The 20003-nt window shown below is 36.9% G+C and overlaps 1 protein-coding gene across 2 annotated transcripts; it reads right to left on the reverse strand.

The window, feature by feature from the left end:
- Positions 1 to 8201: 8201 nt before the first annotated feature.
- LOC137089339 (zinc finger protein 319) lies at positions 8202 to 15141 on the reverse strand. 2 transcript variants are annotated; one of them, XM_067452952.1, is made up of 2 exons: positions 14979 to 15141; positions 8202 to 12427 (listed from the first exon to the last, which is right to left on the reverse strand). In XM_067452952.1, the coding sequence occupies exon 2, from the start codon at positions 12215 to 12217 to the stop codon at positions 10445 to 10447; it is 1773 nt and encodes a 590-aa protein (XP_067309053.1). In that variant the 5' UTR covers positions 12218 to 12427; positions 14979 to 15141; the 3' UTR covers positions 8202 to 10444. The 2 variants fall into 2 exon arrangements, with proteins under 2 accessions (XP_067309053.1, XP_067309094.1); XM_067452993.1 differs by having other exon boundaries at positions 15005 to 15139.
- Positions 15142 to 20003: the final 4862 nt, after the last annotated feature.

Genomic DNA, 20003 nt, shown 5'->3' on the forward strand with positions numbered 1-20003 from the left:
AAGTCAGAATTGTGAGATATAAAGTCAGAATTGAGAGATATAAAGTCAGAATTGAGAGATATAAAGTCAGAATTGTGAGATATAAAGTCAGAATTGTGTGAAATAGTCAGAATTGAGTGATATAAAATCAGAATTGTGTGAAATAGTCAGAATTGAGAGATATAAAGTCAGAATTGTGTGAAATAGTCAGAATTGTGAGATATAAAATCAGAATTGTGTGAAATAGTCAGAATTGAGAGATATAAAGTCAGAATTGTGTGAAATTAAGTCAGAATTGTGTGATATAGTCAGAATTGAGTGATATAAAGTCAGAATTGTGAGATATAAAGTCAGAATTGTGAGATATAAAGTCAGAATTGTGAGATATAAAGTCAGAATTAAGAGATATAAAGTCAGAATTGTGAGATATAAAGTCAGAATTAAGAGATATAAAGTCAGAATTGAGTGATGTAAAGTCAGAATTGAGAGATATAAAGTCAGAATTAAGAGATATAAAGTCAGAATTGAGTGATGTAAAGTCAGAATTGAGAGATATAAAGTCAGAATTGAGTGATGTAAAGTCAGAATTGAGAGATATAAAATCAGAATTGTGAGATATAAAGTCAGAATTGAGAGATATAAAATCAGAATTGTGAGATATAAAGTCAGAATTGAGTGATGTAAAGTCAGAATTGAGAGATATAAAGTCAGAATTGAGAGATATAAAATCAGAATTGTGAGATATAAAGTCAGAATTGAGAGATATAAAGTCAGAATTGAGCGATATAAAGTCAGAATTAAGAGATATAAAGTCAGAATTAAGAGATATAAAGTCAGAATTGAGTGATGTAAAGTCAGAATTGAGTGATATAAAATCAGAATTGTGAGATATAAAGTCAGAATTGAGTGATGTAAAGTCAGAATTGAGAGATATAAAGTCAGAATTGAGTGATGTAAAGTCAGAATTGAGAGATATAAAGTCAGAATTGAGAGATATAGTCAGAATTGTGAGATATAAAGTCAGAATTAAGAGATATAAAGTCAGAATTGAGAGATATAGTCAGAATTGTGAGATATAAAGTCAGAATTGAGAGATATAGTCAGAATTGTGAGATATAGTCAGAATTGTGAGATATAAAGTCAGAATTGTGAGATATAAAGTCAGAATTGTGAGATATAAATTGAGAATTGAGAGATATAAAGTCAGAATTGTGAGATATAAAGTCAGAATTGAGAGATATAAAGTCAGAATTGAGAGATATAAAGTCAGAATTGTGAGATATAGTCAGAATTGTGAGATATAAAGTCAGAATTGTGAGATATAGTCAGAATTGTGAGATATAAAGTCAGAATTGAGAGATATAGTCAGAATTGTGAGATATAGTCAGAATTGTGAGATATAAAGTCAGAATTGTGAGATATAAAGTCAGAATTGTGAGATATAAAGTCAGAATTGAGAGATATAAAGTCAGAATTGAGAGATATAAAGTCAGAATTGTGAGATATAGTCAGAATTGTGAGATATAAAGTCAGAATTGTGAGATATAGTCAGAATTGTGAGATATAAAGTCAGAATTGAGAGATATAGTCAGAATTGAGAGATATAGTCAGAATTGTGAGATATAAAGTCAGAATTGAGTGATATAAAGTCAGAATTGTGAGATATAAAGTCAGAATTGAGAGATATAAAGTCAGAATTGTGAGATATAAAGTCAGAATTGTGAGATATAAAGTCAGAATTGTGAGATATAAAGTCAGAATTGTGAGATATAAAGTCAGAATTGAGAGATATAAAGTCAGAATTGAGAGATATAAAGTCAGAATTGTGAGATATAAAGTCAGAATTGTGTGAAATAGTCAGAATTGAGTGATATAAAATCAGAATTGTGTGAAATAGTCAGAATTGAGAGATATAAAGTCAGAATTGTGTGAAATAGTCAGAATTGTGAGATATAAAATCAGAATTGTGTGAAATAGTCAGAATTGAGAGATATAAAGTCAGAATTGTGTGAAATTAAGTCAGAATTGTGTGATATAGTCAGAATTGAGTGATATAAAGTCAGAATTGTGAGATATAAAGTCAGAATTGTGAGATATAAAGTCAGAATTGTGAGATATAAAGTCAGAATTAAGAGATATAAAGTCAGAATTGTGAGATATAAAGTCAGAATTAAGAGATATAAAGTCAGAATTGAGTGATGTAAAGTCAGAATTGAGAGATATAAAGTCAGAATTAAGAGATATAAAGTCAGAATTGAGTGATGTAAAGTCAGAATTGAGAGATATAAAGTCAGAATTGAGAGATATAAAATCAGAATTGTGAGATATAAAGTCAGAATTGAGAGATATAAAATCAGAATTGTGAGATATAAAGTCAGAATTGAGTGATGTAAAGTCAGAATTGAGAGATATAAAGTCAGAATTGAGAGATATAAAATCAGAATTGTGAGATATAAAGTCAGAATTGAGAGATATAAAGTCAGAATTGAGAGATATAAAGTCAGAATTAAGAGATATAAAGTCAGAATTAAGAGATATAAAGTCAGAATTGAGTGATGTAAAGTCAGAATTGAGTGATATAAAATCAGAATTGTGAGATATAAAGTCAGAATTGAGTGATGTAAAGTCAGAATTGAGAGATATAAAGTCAGAATTGAGTGATGTAAAGTCAGAATTGAGAGATATAAAGTCAGAATTGAGAGATATAAAATCAGAATTGTGAGATATAAAGTCAGAATTGTGAGATATAAAGTCAGAATTGAGAGATATAAAGTCAGAATTAAGAGATATAAAGTCAGAATTAAGAGATATAAAGTCAGAATTGAGTGATGTAAAGTCAGAATTGAGTGATATAAAATCAGAATTGTGAGATATAAAGTCAGAATTGAGTGATGTAAAGTCAGAATTAAGAGATATAAAGTCAGAATTGAGTGATGTAAAGTCAGAATTGAGAGATATAAAGTCAGAATTGAGAGATATAGTCAGAATTGTGAGATATAAAGTCAGAATTAAGAGATATAAAGTCAGAATTGAGAGATATAGTCAGAATTGTGAGATATAAAGTCAGAATTGAGAGATATAGTCAGAATTGTGAGATATAGTCAGAATTGTGAGATATAAAGTCAGAATTGTGAGATATAAAGTCAGAATTGTGAGATATAAATTGAGAATTGAGAGATATAAAGTCAGAATTGTGAGATATAAAGTCAGAATTGTGAGATATAAAGTCAGAATTAAGAGATATAAAGTCAGAATTGTGAGATATAAAGTCAGAATTAAGAGATATAAAGTCAGAATTGAGTGATGTAAAGTCAGAATTGAGAGATATAAAGTCAGAATTAAGAGATATAAAGTCAGAATTGAGTGATGTAAAGTCAGAATTTAGAGATATAAAGTCAGAATTGAGTGATGTAAAGTCAGAATTGAGAGATATAAAATCAGAATTGTGAGATATAAAGTCAGAATTGAGAGATATAAAATCAGAATTGTGAGATATAAAGTCAGAATTGAGTGATGTAAAGTCAGAATTGAGAGATATAAAGTCAGAATTGAGAGATATAAAATCAGAATTGTGAGATATAAAGTCAGAATTGAGAGATATAAAGTCAGAATTGAGAGATATAAAGTCAGAATTGAGCGATATAAAGTCAGAATTAAGAGATATAAAGTCAGAATTAAGAGATATAAAGTCAGAATTGAGTGATGTAAAGTCAGAATTGAGTGATATAAAATCAGAATTGTGAGATATAAAGTCAGAATTGAGTGATGTAAAGTCAGAATTGAGAGATATAAAGTCAGAATTGAGTGATGTAAAGTCAGAATTGAGAGATATAAAGTCAGAATTGAGAGATATAGTCAGAATTGTGAGATATAAAGTCAGAATTAAGAGATATAAAGTCAGAATTGAGAGATATAGTCAGAATTGTGAGATATAAAGTCAGAATTGAGAGATATAGTCAGAATTGTGAGATATAGTCAGAATTGTGAGATATAAAGTCAGAATTGTGAGATATAAAGTCAGAATTGTGAGATATAAATTGAGAATTGAGAGATATAAAGTCAGAATTGTGAGATATAAAGTCAGAATTGAGAGATATAAAGTCAGAATTGAGAGATATAAAGTCAGAATTGTGAGATATAGTCAGAATTGTGAGATATAAAGTCAGAATTGTGAGATATAGTCAGAATTGTGAGATATAGTCAGAATTGTGAGATATAAAGTCAGAATTGTGAGATATAAAGTCAGAATTGTGAGATATAAAGTCAGAATTGAGAGATATAAAGTCAGAATTGTGAGATATAAAGTCAGAATTGTGAGATATAGTCAGAATTGTGAGATATAAAGTCAGAATTGTGAGATATAAAGTCAGAATTGTGAGATATAAAGTCAGAATTGAGAGATATAGTCAGAATTGTGAGATATAGTCAGAATTGTGAGATATAAAGTCAGAATTGTGAGATATAAAGTCAGAATTGTGAGATATAAAGTCAGAATTGAGAGATATAAAGTCAGAATTGAGAGATATAAAGTCAGAATTGTGAGATATAGTCAGAATTGTGAGATATAAAGTCAGAATTGTGAGATATAGTCAGAATTGTGAGATATAAAGTCAGAATTGAGAGATATAGTCAGAATTGAGAGATATAGTCAGAATTGTGAGATATAAAGTCAGAATTGAGTGATATAAAGTCAGAATTGTGAGATATAAAGTCAGAATTGAGAGATATAAAGTCAGAATTGTGAGATATAAAGTCAGAATTGTGAGATATAAAGTCAGAATTGTGAGATATAAAGTCAGAATTGAGAGATATAAAGTCAGAATTGAGAGATATAAAGTCAGAATTGTGAGATATAAAGTCAGAATTGTGTGAAATAGTCAGAATTGAGTGATATAAAATCAGAATTGTGTGAAATAGTCAGAATTGAGAGATATAAAGTCAGAATTGTGTGAAATAGTCAGAATTGTGAGATATAAAATCAGAATTGTGTGAAATAGTCAGAATTGAGAGATATAAAGTCAGAATTGTGTGAAATTAAGTCAGAATTGTGTGATATAGTCAGAATTGAGTGATATAAAGTCAGAATTGTGAGATATAAAGTCAGAATTGTGAGATATAAAGTCAGAATTGTGAGATATAAAGTCAGAATTAAGAGATATAAAGTCAGAATTGTGAGATATAAAGTCAGAATTAAGAGATATAAAGTCAGAATTGAGTGATGTAAAGTCAGAATTGAGAGATATAAAGTCAGAATTAAGAGATATAAAGTCAGAATTGTGAGATATAAAGTCAGAATTGAGAGATATAAAGTCAGAATTGTGAGATATAAAGTCAGAATTGTGAGATATAAAATCAGAATTGTGAGATATAAAATCAGAATTGTGAGATATAAAGTCAGAATTGTGAGATATAAAATCAGAATTGTGAGATATAAAGTCAGAATTGAGTGATGTAAAGTCAGAATTGAGAGATATAAAGTCAGAATTGAGAGATATAAAATCAGAATTGTGAGATATAAAGTCAGAATTGAGAGATATAAAGTCAGAATTGTGAGATATAAAGTCAGAATTGTGAGATATAAAATCAGAATTGTGAGATATAAAATCAGAATTGTGAGATATAAAGTCAGAATTGTGAGATATAAAATCAGAATTGTGAGATATAAAGTCAGAATTGTGAGATATAAAATCAGAATTGTGAGATATAAAGTCAGAATTGAGTGATGTAAAGTCAGAATTGAGAGATATAAAGTCAGAATTGAGAGATATAAAATCAGAATTGTGAGATATAAAGTCAGAATTGAGAGATATAAAGTCAGAATTGAGAGATATAAAGTCAGAATTAAGAGATATAAAGTCAGAATTAAGAGATATAAAGTCAGAATTGAGTGATGTAAAGTCAGAATTGAGTGATATAAAATCAGAATTGTGAGATATAAAGTCAGAATTGAGTGATGTAAAGTCAGAATTGAGAGATATAAAGTCAGAATTGAGTGATGTAAAGTCAGAATTGAGAGATATAAAGTCAGAATTGAGAGATATAAAATCAGAATTGTGAGATATAAAGTCAGAATTGAGAGATATAAAATCAGAATTGTGAGATATAAAGTCAGAATTGAGAGATATAAAATCAGAATTGTGAGATATAAAGTCAGAATTGTGAGATATAAAATCAGAATTGTGAGATATAAAGTCAGAATTGAGTGATGTAAAGTCAGAATTGAGAGATATAAAGTCAGAATTGAGAGATATAAAATCAGAATTGTGAGATATAAAGTCAGAATTGAGAGATATAAAGTCAGAATTGAGAGATATAAAGTCAGAATTAAGAGATATAAAGTCAGAATTAAGAGATATAAAGTCAGAATTGAGTGATGTAAAGTCAGAATTGAGTGATATAAAATCAGAATTGTGAGATATAAAGTCAGAATTGAGTGATGTAAAGTCAGAATTAAGAGATATAAAGTCAGAATTGAGTGATGTAAAGTCAGAATTGAGAGATATAAAGTCAGAATTGAGAGATATAAAGTCAGAATTGAGTGATGTAAAGTCAGAATTGAGAGATATAAAGTCAGAATTGAGAGATATAAAATCAGAATTGTGAGATATAAAGTCAGAATTGTGAGATATAAAGTCAGAATTGAGAGATATAAAGTCAGAATTAAGAGATATAAAGTCAGAATTAAGAGATATAAAGTCAGAATTGAGTGATGTAAAGTCAGAATTGAGTGATATAAAATCAGAATTGAGTGATGTAAAGTCAGAATTGAGAGATATAAAGTCAGAATTGAGAGATATAAAATCAGAATTGTGAGATATAAAGTCAGAATTGTGAGATATAAAGTCAGAATTGAGAGATATAAAGTCAGAATTAAGAGATATAAAGTCAGAATTAAGAGATATAAAGTCAGAATTGAGTGATGTAAAGTCAGAATTGAGTGATATAAAATCAGAATTGTGAGATATAAAGTCAGAATTGAGTGATGTAAAGTCAGAATTAAGAGATATAAAGTCAGAATTGAGTGATGTAAAGTCAGAATTGAGAGATATAAAGTCAGAATTGAGAGATATAGTCAGAATTGTGAGATATAAAGTCAGAATTAAGAGATATAAAGTCAGAATTGAGAGATATAGTCAGAATTGTGAGATATAAAGTCAGAATTGAGAGATATAGTCAGAATTGTGAGATATAGTCAGAATTGTGAGATATAAAGTCAGAATTGTGAGATATAAAGTCAGAATTGTGAGATATAAATTGAGAATTGAGAGATATAAAGTCAGAATTGTGAGATATAAAGTCAGAATTGAGAGATATAAAGTCAGAATTGAGAGATATAAAGTCAGAATTGTGAGATATAAAGTCAGAATTGTGAGATATAAAGTCAGAATTGTGAGATATAAAGTCAGAATTGAGAGATATAAAGTCAGAATTGAGAGATATAAAGTCAGAATTGTGAGATATAGTCAGAATTGTGAGATATAAAGTCAGAATTGAGAGATATAAAGTCAGAATTGTGAGATATAAAGTCAGAATTGTGAGATATAAAGTCAGAATTGTGCGATATAAAGTCAGAATTGAGAGATATAAAGTCAGAATTGAGAGATATAGTCAGAATTGTGAGATATAGTCAGAATTGTGAGATATAAAGTCAGAATTGTGAGATATAAAGTCAGAATTGTGAGATATAAAGTCAGAATTGAGAGATATAAAGTCAGAATTGAGAGATATAAAGTCAGAATTGTGAGATATAGTCAGAATTGTGAGATATAAAGTCAGAATTGTGAGATATAGTCAGAATTGTGAGATATAAAGTCAGAATTGAGAGATATAGTCAGAATTGTGAGATATAGTCAGAATTGTGAGATATAAAGTCAGAATTGTGAGATATAAAGTCAGAATTGTGAGATATAAATTGAGAATTGAGAGATATAGTCAGAATTGTGAGATATAGTCAGAATTGTGAGATATAAAGTCAGAATTGTGAGATATAAAGTCAGAATTGTGAGATATAAAGTCAGAATTGAGAGATATAAAGTCAGAATTGAGAGATATAGTCAGAATTGTGAGATATAAAGTCAGAATTGTGAGATATAAAGTCAGAATTGTGAGATATAAAGTCAGAATTGTGAGATATAAATTGAGAATTGTGCGATATAAAGTCCAAATACCCTTTTCCCGCATTTCGTCTTTATATCATGCAATTCTGAGATAAAAAGTCACAATTACCTTTTTTAGTTTTTATTCTGTGGCAGAAACAAGCTTCCGTACCATTGACTTCCATAGTATGGAGAAAGAAAAATACAATGGAAGTCAATGACGACCAGAAACTGTTAGGTTACAATCCTTAAAACATCAAGTTCAACATGGCCTGTAGTCATTTCAGCATTTGGTTCACAAATAATTACAGCGGTTATCTATGTTTACAAACATTTAATTTGTAAATGCCTTGTGGTTATGACATGCCACACCTTTGCAATAAATGGGGGAGAAAAACAACACATTATGGCATATTTACAAGTCGAGTTTCTTCATTACCTTGTCTAGAAACACAGACGTTTCAAGGGACACACAGGAGTTTTTGCTCTAATACAAAAAAAGAAAACTGATTTGATTCAACATCAAGAATTTTGCTTTGCAAGCAATGACAACATTCAGTCTCTGCATTTAATGCACATGAAAATAAAAGTACACGGATCTGTAACAGAACAAACAATACTGACACATATAGCCGTTAACGTTAATAAGGCTTTCAGAGGCATCGAAAGGGGAAAAGAAATGTTTGCAATGTTTACATTCAAGCTGTTATGATCATACAATGTATCTTTATTAATATGGATTCAATTACTATTTAGATAAGAGGTTTCAACATTTTTAAAAACACTCTACTCCTACTTAATACTGTGTTGGATTCTTTTAAACACATTACCTGTATTTGTACTCTCGAATGCGTTTTACAAAAGCTGCTGATTGCTTGCAGTGCAATTTTGCATCCAAATCAACAAACAAAGGTCGACTGATCCAATTAGGCAAGCATGAACTGATTCATGGCATATGGTTTCTGAAGCAGAAAGCAAAGAAAGGATACGTGGCAGAGAAACTGTACAAGTTGTCTGTGACAAAAAAATAATCCACAAAAACAAGAGGAAACGATCACATACTCACAGTCGACAGTATGATGAAACACATACAGACACTAAACCCTAGTACTGTACTCATGTCGATACAAAACATCCATATATATAATACTTTACAAATTCTACAGCATCGTTTATCTAACGCAACACCGTCCGTTTGCAATCGGCAAACAAAAATACTTCAGTTGTTCTCGGTTGCATGGCAGTTTAATAAGTAGCTACTGTAAATTAGAGAGGAATCAAAATGCACTAGAGAAAAACAATGGCTAATATTTGTGTTTTTTTAGTGTAGTCATTTGCCTACAAGTTAACATGACAGATTACAACAAACTGTATAAATTATTTATGCTAATCATGCATACATATACCCGGTTACATCATGGGTTAGGTGATGGGAGTAATACATTACAAATACATACAATCACTACTGTATATTGTCCAGATGGTCACACAGTGTTCAAGTTCCATAACTAACATGGAAGCATGAGATAGAGAGCAAAGGCAGTTATTTTGAAAGTTGCAAGGCCAAATAATAATACAAATAATATTAAAAACAATGAAACACCTAGTTGTGGTCAATCATATCAAGACCAAAAAGCAGATTCAGGGGTGGGGTACCAATTTAAGTCCTTCTGGAAAAGCGGACACTGCATTCTCTTCTCAAACTCAATCTCCAGCACTTCTTTGTTGGATACACCAGTCTTAATTAAGCTTATTTTTGATTAGCGCCCATTTACGCGGTCGGTTCAGAACGGAGGCAAGCTTCTGTCTTGTGGAGTAGATGCCAATATCTACCCAGATCAAGACTTTATATATATAGTTCCTCCTTACCAGTCCAACAAGTACTGCAATGGGATATGTAAAACGTACTATATATATATATATGCAAGAAAAAGTATGCAAGCCTGCAAGCCGCTATCAAAATCTGTGAAAATGTGAATATTAAATAACATAGGAGGGATCATACAAAATGCATGTTATTTTTTATTTAATACTGTCCTACATAAGATATTTTACATAAAAGATGTTTATATATAGACAAAAAATGGCTGAATTTATAAAAAAGTGACCCATTCAAAAGTTTACACACCCTTGATTCTTAATCCTGTGTGTCGTTCCCTGATGATGCACGACATTATTAAGAATCAAGAGTTCATTTGAATAAATTCAGCCATTGTAAACATCTTTAAATATCTTTTACAGGACAGTACTTAAAAAATTACCTTCCTTTGTATGATCCCTCTTATTTACACAGATTCTGCAACATACTTTTTCCTGCAACTGTATGTAAGAAAAAAATGCTATTGTGTGCAGAGTGTATTTCCAGGCCACTACTCAATGCATGAGGACGCTGGATAACCGCCTCCTTCTGCGGTGTGTTGAACTGTGTGTTCCTGAAGGGCTCCAAGCTCTCCAAAACACTCCCCGCACCACACACACTTGAACTGGGCTTCACGGGAGTGGACGATGCCATGCTTGGCCAAGTGTTCGCGCTGTTTGAACCCCTTGTCGCACGTGGGACACTTGAATGGTTTCTCTCCCGTGTGGACTCTCCGGTGTCTCTGCAGCTCGGACGAGTATTTAAAGCGCCTTTCGCAATCCGCGCACTTCATGGGTTTCTCGCGAGCTGGGTCGCAACGGTGCTGCACGAAATCAGACGAGGACTGGAAGCGGCGGCCGCAGAGCGAGCATTTGAGCGGCTTTTCGGTGCAGTGTGAATTCTGGTGGCGTTGCAGCGTCGAGGACTTTTTATAGCCCTTCCCACAAACATCGCACTTGTAGGGCTTCTCTACGGCGTTCGATCCGGAGTTGGCCTCGGTGCACTTGTGCCTCAAAAGTTCCCCGGATTGCCGGAAACCCTTTTGGCAGGCGGCGCATTTAAATAGACTCTCGATGCCATGGACGTGCTGGTGATACAGCAGGTGGGAAGGTTGAAGAAAGCCCTTATCGCATTGATTGCACTTGAAAGGCCTGTCGGCCGGGTTTTTATGCGTACGCCGGTGGCGCACAAGCGCATACTGCTGTTTAAAACTCATCTGACACTCTTCGCACTGAAAAGGTCGCTCTTCCGAATGAGTGCGCTCGTGTTGCCGAAGATCCGACGGGCGTTTGAAACTCTTCCCGCATGCCGTGCACCGAAACGGACGCTCTCCAGCCGGCTGGCACTGATGGTGCAGCAATTCGGACGACTCCTTAAAATGCAGCTCGCACAGGTTACACTTAAACAGGTGTTCACCAGAATGAGCATACATATGCCGCACCAGGTGTTGCCTGTGCTTGAAGGTCTTCTCACAAACGGCGCATTTATACGGGCGGTCGGCACTGTGCGTGCGCTGATGGTGTGCCAGGTGAGAAGCCTGACTGAAGCTTTTGTCGCAAGTGTCGCATTTGTAGGGTTTCTCGCCCGTGTGCACTCTTTCATGCCGCGAGAGCTCAGAAAGATGCCGGAAGGCCTTATTGCAAACTGAGCATTTGTAAGGACGGTCGGAGCCCTGGAAATCTGTGGTGGAAGATGAACCCATGGCTGCCCCGTCGGTGGACGTCTCAGCGGTGGATGGCTGTTGAGGATTGGACGAGGCGGAATCCGGCCGGTACGTTTTTTCACAGATGGAGCACTTCATTGGATTATTTCCAGTGGCGTGCTCGTTGTGATGATGAGCCAAGGAAGTGAGAAGCGAGAATCCCATTTTGCACACACCGCACACAAACGGCTTCTGCTCCACCTGGACGCATTGATGCTCAAGAAGATCCGTAGCTTGGTTGAAGATCTTCATGCACTGCGTGCACTGGAAAGAACGGTCCTGGTTAACCATGCACTGGTGCTCATGAGGATTGGCCAAGTGTGAGATATCATGGCCACATGCGCCACATTTGTGTCCACCTTCACTCCCCACCTGCAGCTGAGACTGCTGAGACGGGAGCGGATGCTGCTGTGAATGTTGGCCATGTTGAGACTGTTGTAAAGCAGGGTCCGCCTGCAGGACGATCCCATATGCGGCTGTGCTCAATGCATTTTCGGTCCCTTGCAGAAGCGGGTGCCCGACGGGAGGGGGGGCCACCGCATGTTGCTGTTGCCAGGCTTCTGTCATCCTTCCACTGTACATGTATGAATTACGCTTTCAGGAATCAGCACTTTGGGACCAGATTGCACGGAAACGTTCCGACGATCAGTTCATTGGAAAAGTCACTAAAATAGTCTTGTAGAGGAGTTTCGGATGGACTTGTTCATTCTGTGAAAGCTCGACAAGGTGAGTTTTTATGTTCAGGGGGAACGTGTGAAGTTTTCTCCAGCAAACTACAGATATGCAGTACACCTGCAATGAGAAAAACAGTGCGTCATTACACAAAGCAGCTCATTCATGTGAGAATTACGGCTATAAATCATATATTAGTATCAGATTGTTATCAACTGGGGGGGGGGGGGGGGGGTCTCTCTTGTTGAAGTCTCAGCAAACTTCCAACTTGGAATGAAATCTTAATTAACTTAATTAAACTGACTTCATTAAACCATCTTCGGAGTGATGACTCCGATCCTTCGAACATTCCTATTCAATAATTATTTACTTGACATGTCATCCTAAATAAACCCGTTTCTTGTGTGATACCCAGAAATTTTGAATATTCCGATCTAATATGATTTCAGACCTGTAAGGTTGCCAGAATAATAATTATACACTGATTGTTAATAGGCCAGAGGAGAACTGGCCCCCCGACTGAGTCTGGTTTCTCCCAAGGTTTATTTTTCTTTTGTTCCTTGCCACTGTCGCCTTTGGCTTGGCTTGCTCAGTTGGGGACACTAACATTTCAACTAAACTTAACTAAATATAACTCATAACTCAACTAAACTAAATATCCAAATAAAATTAATTACTAAATGAACTATATCAAATGATCAGTGATTTGCCCACATTCTCACTATATGATAAATTGAAATAAGCTGATAACATCACCGTTTCCTCCAGAACGACTGTACAGCCCAATCAAATTTTGTTGCAATATTATCCTGTTTACACTGTAAAGCTGCTTTGAAACAATCGTCATTTAAAAGCGCTATATAAATAAAGTTGACTTAATTGAATAAAATACAACACATAATATCTCATTATATTTATTTTCCCCCCCAACAACCATTGTGCAAATGACCTGCAAAGATGAATATACATCATTACTGGCTGATTTTAAATCGTAATTTTGGGCACCCCTGTAATGGGTCATACCATTAGCATTACCGGAGCAGTTAATTTAAAGGGACAGTTCACCCCAAAACAAAAACATTCTGTCAACAGAACTCTGTCATTAAATTGCTTTCTTCTGTAAAACACAAAAGATATTTTGAAGTATGTTGGTAGTCAACGAGGAGGCCCATCAACTGTTTGGATACCGACATTATTCAAAATTATCATCTTTTGTGTTCATTGTAAGAAAGACATTTATGTAGGTTTGGAAAAACTTCAGAATGAGTAAATAGCTGTTTCCATTCATTTTTATGTGCATTTTGGGACATTTCATTAAAAAACACTGGATGAAAACAGCAGGATGCACATATATCCTAAAAATGCACATAAAAAACATTTAATTCAAAACCCAAACAACAGGCATCCGCCTCAGAACAAAAGATGTTAAGAGTCTTTAATGCATTTCGTCTGCATGCTCTGAGAAATATATTATATACTAATTATTTTATAGGCTACAGCGGCTTCTCCTACTGCATCAATTTCCATTTTTCTTAGTTATATTTAGTGATGTCATTGATAGGTGATTCACGGACACGGTCCATGTCCTGGTTAAAATAGCTTATTTTTCTGGATTTAAACATTCTTGGAAACATTCGCCATAATGAGTACACAAGTCAACAAAATACATGACACTGTTCTAGTGGTTTTTGGATATTTTAATCCAAATATCTTACATATTGTCCCTTTAAATACACTAAAACTTATTCTTATGCCTTTATTCTGGGACATGCATTTATTGCAAGGACAAAGAACAGAATGTTTTTACAATGCATAGAAAGTTAAGTTTCAATTTGAATGATAAAACACACACATTTTTATGCTCTCCCTCCCCGTTTGTTTATCATTCTAGCTTAATGTTTTTTACATTACTTTTTACGTTTGCATCAGTTCCGCTTATATGTCCAGGTTTTCCGTGACTCTGGGAACCCTTAATACTGTTAATAATGACCCTGGAGTAAACTCACTAGTATTTACTACACCAATCACATGCATACCACAGATGCGATCCAAATATGTAATGACTTCAAATAGAAAACCAGCATTCCCATTACAACATGCTTACACACTCTTAACACGAACAACTATTATATGGGTTGAATTGCATTATTAATACAGCATAAATAATCATACCATGCAATCGACACACAATATAAATCTTATGTTAAAATACACCAATTGTAGAGCCGAGTGTCCGCTAGCCTGGGGGAAAAATCCGGAATTTCCTTTGATCAGTTTAGTTCTTTTGGCCAGTGCAGAATACAAGTCACGCTTTGGATATCAGAGACCCTTATGCAAAGAAAGCCATATCAATTACACCGTGTCCTCGCTTTTTATTCGCAGTTTGTGTTGATGAAACTTCAGCTAGCTTTTGCGCGATGCACACTTGCAGCCAAGGCTAGCCTGCGCTGCTAATGCTCTCTATCAATCTGCCCTTCTGCAATCGCTACATGTTATGTGACTCACAAACAACACATGCAATAAAGACATTATCTGCAAGAAATCATAACGCGTCTGCAGATCTGCATGCAAATGATACGCAAAGCCGCATGCAAGTGTATTTCCCAGCGCGCTAAACTGTAGCATTGCGTTAAAAGAGGCAGCGGCTGCCACCTCTCTGGCTTTAACCTACTTTGCGTCGCGTTTTCCCTTCGATACCTTGTTATCCCGACGATCCACACTTGTAATAAATATATGCAGGACGTTTTATGGCAGGGAGGAAAAAATCGGGCGCTTCCCTGCCAGTGGGATACAGAAGGCCCAAATAAACGTGACGCATCGGACCTCAACGGCCAGCCCCCTGATGATATGGGCGGAATCATGGCGATGGAAAATCACTGATTTATTTATTTTTTAATATATGAGCGAAACTGTCAAAGCTCGTTCTGTCTGATCATGTAATGTAATAATGTTAAAGATAATCAAATAATGAAGTGTGTAAGTGTGTGCCCTCGCTATGGCGTTGCAGATATGGAGTGGTTTAGAAGAACTAGCCTATGTGCAATTTAGATGTTGTGTATTCTGAAATGCATATGCCAATATTTTTGTTCGACTCCAATTGTACTTGCACATTCGTATTATAATGTATGTTATGATAGATATGTCTGTCTGTGTCTATCTATCTTTCTGTCTGTCTATCTTTCTTTCTGTCTGTCTGTCTTTCTGCTGTCTGTCTATCTGTCTCTGTCTGTCTGTCTATCTATCTCGCTGTCTGTCTATCTTTCTGTCTATATTTCTTGCTGTCTGTCTGTCTGTCTGTCTGTCTGTCTGTCTGTCTATCTTTCTGTCTGTATATTTCTGTCTGTCTGTCTGTATCTTTCTTTCTGTCTGTCTATCTGTCTATTTCTTTCTATCTATCTATCTATCTATCTATCTATCTATCTATCTATCTATCTATCTATCTATCTATCTATCTATCTATCTATCTATCTGTCTGTCTGTCTGTATATTTCTGTCTGTCTGTCTATCTTTCTGTCTGTCTGTCTATCTATCTCGCTGTCTGTCTATCTTTCTGTCTGTCTATCTGCTGTCTGTCTGTCTGTATCTTTCTTTCTATCTATCTATCTATCTATCTATCTATCTATCTATCTATCTATCTATCTATCTATCTATCTATCTATCTATCTTTTCTTGCTGTCTGTCTGTCTGTCTATATATCTGTCTGTCTGTATATTTCTGTCTGTCTGTCTATCTATCTTTCTGTCTGTCTATCTGTCTATCTATCTCGCTGTCTGTCTATATTTCTGTCTGTCTATCTATCTTTCTGTCTGTCTATCTTTCTATCTATCTGTCTGTCTATCTGTCTGTCTGTCTGTATATTTCTTTCTGTCTGTCTGTCTGTCTGTATATTTCTTTCTATCTGTCTGTCTGTATATTTCTGTCTGTCTATCTATCTTTCTGTCTGTCTATCTTTCTATCTATCTGTCTGTCTATCTGTCTGTCTGTCTGTCTGTCTGTATATTTCTTTCTGTCTGTATATTTCTGTCTGTCTGTCTGTATATTTCTTTCTATCTGTCTGTCTGTATATTTCTGTCTGTCTGTATATTTCTGTCTGTCTGTCTATCTTTCTGTCTGTCTATCTATCTCGCTGTCTGTCTATATTTCTGTCTGTCTATCTATCTTTCTGTCTGTCTATCTTTCTATCTGTCTGTCTGTCTGTCTATATATCTGTCTGTCTGTATATTTTTTCTGTCTGTCTGTCTGTCTATCTCTATCTATCTGTGTCTGTCATAGATAGACATTTAAACAAAAAAAAACTGGATTCAAGGAGTTTCTGTGGTTGTAATAAAAAAGTAATTTGACCCCCTTAGGAATGCCCTAGAAAAATGCAAGGAATTCTTCGTATACATTGAAAAACCTAAAAAAAAAAAAAAAAAATGCTCAAAATCAAAAGTAAAAAAGATAAAAAATTTACCAAAAATTATGTTACAATTACAATACATGCGTATCTGAATGCATGCTGAAGAGATTAACTCAAGAAACTTTAGGCTTGGATCATGACAAAGCCCCCCACTTAAAGAGCAGATTCCAGACACTCCCCATGAAAAAAAGAGTCCCAAGGGTGGAGTCCGAAAGGCGGAGGGCTGGACCTGGCCCGCGGAGCAATTCAGGAAGCCGGCTTAGGCAGTTCAAAGTCACGCCCCGTCATGGCCGCCAGTCCAGAGTCTCATCCCATCATGGCCGCCAGTCCAGAGTCTCATCCCATCATGGCCGCCAGTCCAGAGTCTCATCACGTCATGGCCGCCAGTCCAGAGTCTCGTCCCGTCATGGCCGCCAGTCCAGAGTCATGTCCCGTCATGGCCGCCAGTCCAGAGTCTCATCCCATCATGGCCGCCAGTCCAGAGTCTCATCCCATCATGGCCGCCAGTCCAGAGTCTCATCCCGTCATGGCCGCCAGTCCAGAGTCTCATCCCATCATGGCCGCCAGTCCAAAGTCTCATCACATCATCGCTGCCAGTCCAGAGTCTCGTCCCGTCATGGCCGCCAGTCCAGAGTCTCATCCCATCATCGCTGCCAGTCCAGAGTCTCGTCCCGTCATGGCCGCCAGTCCAGAGTCACGTCCCGTCATGGCCGCCACTCCAGAGTCACCTCCCATTATGGCCGCCAGTCCAGAATCTCATCCCGTCATGGACGCCAGTCCAGAGTCCCGTCCCGTCATGGCCGCCAGTCCAGAGTCTCATTCCATCATGGCCGCCAGTCCAGAGTCTCATCCCATCATGGCCACCAGTCCAGAGTCTCATCCCGTCATGGACGCCAGTCCAGAGTCTCATCCCATCATGGCCGCCAGTCCAGAGTCTCATTCCATCATGGCCGCCAGTCCAGAGTCTCATCCCGTCATGGCCACCAGTCCAGAGTCTCATCCCGTCATGGACGCCAGTCCAGAGTCTCATCCCATCATGGCCGCCAGTCCAGAGTCTCATCCCATCATGGCCGCCAGTCCAGAGTCTCATCCCATCATGGCCGCCAGTCCAGAGTCTCATCCCGTCATGGCCACCAGTCCAGAGTCTCATCCCATCATGGCCGCCAGTCCAGAGTCTCATCACGTCATGGCCGCCAGTCCAGAGTCTCGTCCCGTCATGGCCGCCAGTCCAGAGTCTCGTCCCGTCATGGCCGCCAGTCCAGAGTCTCATCCCATCATGGCCGCCAGTCCAGAGTCTCATCCCGTCATGGCCGCCAGTCAAGAGTCTCATCCCTTCATGGCCGCCAGTCCAAAGTCTCATCCCATCGTCGCTGCCAGTCCAGAGTCTCGTCCCGTCATGACCGCCAGTCCAGAGTCATGTCCCGTCATGGCCGCCACTCCAGAGTCACCTCCCATCATGGCCGCCAGTCCAGAATCTCATCCCGTCATGGACGCCAGTCCAGAGTCCAGTCCCATCATGGCCGCCAGTCCAGAGTCTCATCCCATCATGGCCGCCAGTCCAGAGTCTCATCACGTCATGGCCGCCAGTCCAGAATCTCATCCCATCATGGCCGCCAGTCCAGAGTCTCATCCCATCATGGCCGCCAGTTCAGCGTCTCATCCCGTCATGGCCGCCAGTCCAAAGTCTCATCACATCATGGCCACAACTCCAGTGTCTCGTCCCGTTATGGCCGCCAGTCCAGAGTCATCTTCAGAGTGTGCAGCACTGAGCATTGTGGCCACGCAATGTGGTGTGTGTGGGCAGCACACACATTGGTGCGGCCTCCTGTCCTGAGTCCACAGAGGGCTCCATCTCCTTTCTTCCCGAGTCCAGAGAGGACTCCGTCTCCTGTCTCTACTGTCCCTTCTCTCTTCGCTCTAGCGTCTGTAGTGCCTCTCAAGAAGATTCCGGGGGGGGGGGGGGGGAGGAGGAGAGTATTCTGATATTCTGACTCTATATCTCACAATTCGGACTTTATATCACACAATTTTGACTATATCACACAATTACTTAGTATTTTATTACAATATGTAAACTCACAATTATAAGATAAAAAGTCGCAATTATCTTCTAAAATGTTTTATTCTGTGGTGAAAGCAAGCTTCCATAGTATCTAACTCAAGCATAAACGGCTGAATCAAGCCAGTATTGCCATTAGGTAATCCGAGCTGCTGTAAGTAAGTGGGGGTTGGTCTAATTTGCATATTCATGAGATAGCATATACTAAGTGAAGCGAGGGTGTAGCGTTATATTCTTGCTATTTTAACAGGTTTTCACAGGAAAAAACATTTAAAGGTGTCATGAATTGGCTTTTTAAAAAAAAATTATACTGTTGTCTGAGGTCAACTAATGACGTTTGTGTGGTTATTACATTCAAAAACATTGTAACTAATAATTTATAGGCTATTTTCTACACTAGTTTTGAGGCTCTCTTCTGAACATTTGGAAGTAAACACCCACGGCTAGGATTGAATAAGATTTGCATATTTAATAAGCTTTAGCTCCCCTTTTACAGTTCAGTTCACATGAGGGATTGATTTGAAAGTGGCAACCGGATTGATTCCCTCGAATCTCGTAGAGGGCTCGTAAACATCTTTATCAAACAAAAACAAAGATTTATTTCTCATCCACCCTCGATTGATTGGAATATTATTTTTGAATTACTTGGCCCGCCTGATCGGTGGTTATATGCGCGAACCGCACGCACACACACACACACATGCGCGTGCGCGCCCAGATCAAGAAAGGAATATTATTTCACTATATGAGATTCACTGCCTGTCGACGGCCTTACGTTTTGGAAGCCCGTCTGGAAAACTGATAACGTCGGCACTACTATTACATATAAAAAAGACGTTTTACTCACATAAGTGTGTTGCACCATTCCTGTCGGATCCAATGTAGACGGCACTGCATTGTGTTTTGATCTCAATATGTCTGCAAATCCAGCTTGACCTGAGACTTGTTTACAAATGATTCTGCAGTTAAATGATGCAAACACGCGTACAATGTCTTCCCCACGTGAGCTGAAACTTCATTAAAAAATAAATGAAGTATCACACATTATACTAGCTTATGCAGCTGCTGTGTTTGTCCACAACCAGTAATAGCGCAATATCTTGCTATCTTCTTCGGCATGTTTATTGCTGCTGGCTAGCGTGATCCGAATATCTCCATGAGAAAGTGGGCGGGGCTACTAAATTAGACGAGTCGGTGGGTGGGGTTTACAGATTTAGACGTGCTTATTATTCTGTAGG

Source organism: Pseudorasbora parva, chromosome 1 (assembly GCF_024679245.1).
Source record: "Pseudorasbora parva isolate DD20220531a chromosome 1, ASM2467924v1, whole genome shotgun sequence".
Classification (NCBI taxonomy): Eukaryota; Metazoa; Chordata; class Actinopteri; order Cypriniformes; family Gobionidae; genus Pseudorasbora; species Pseudorasbora parva.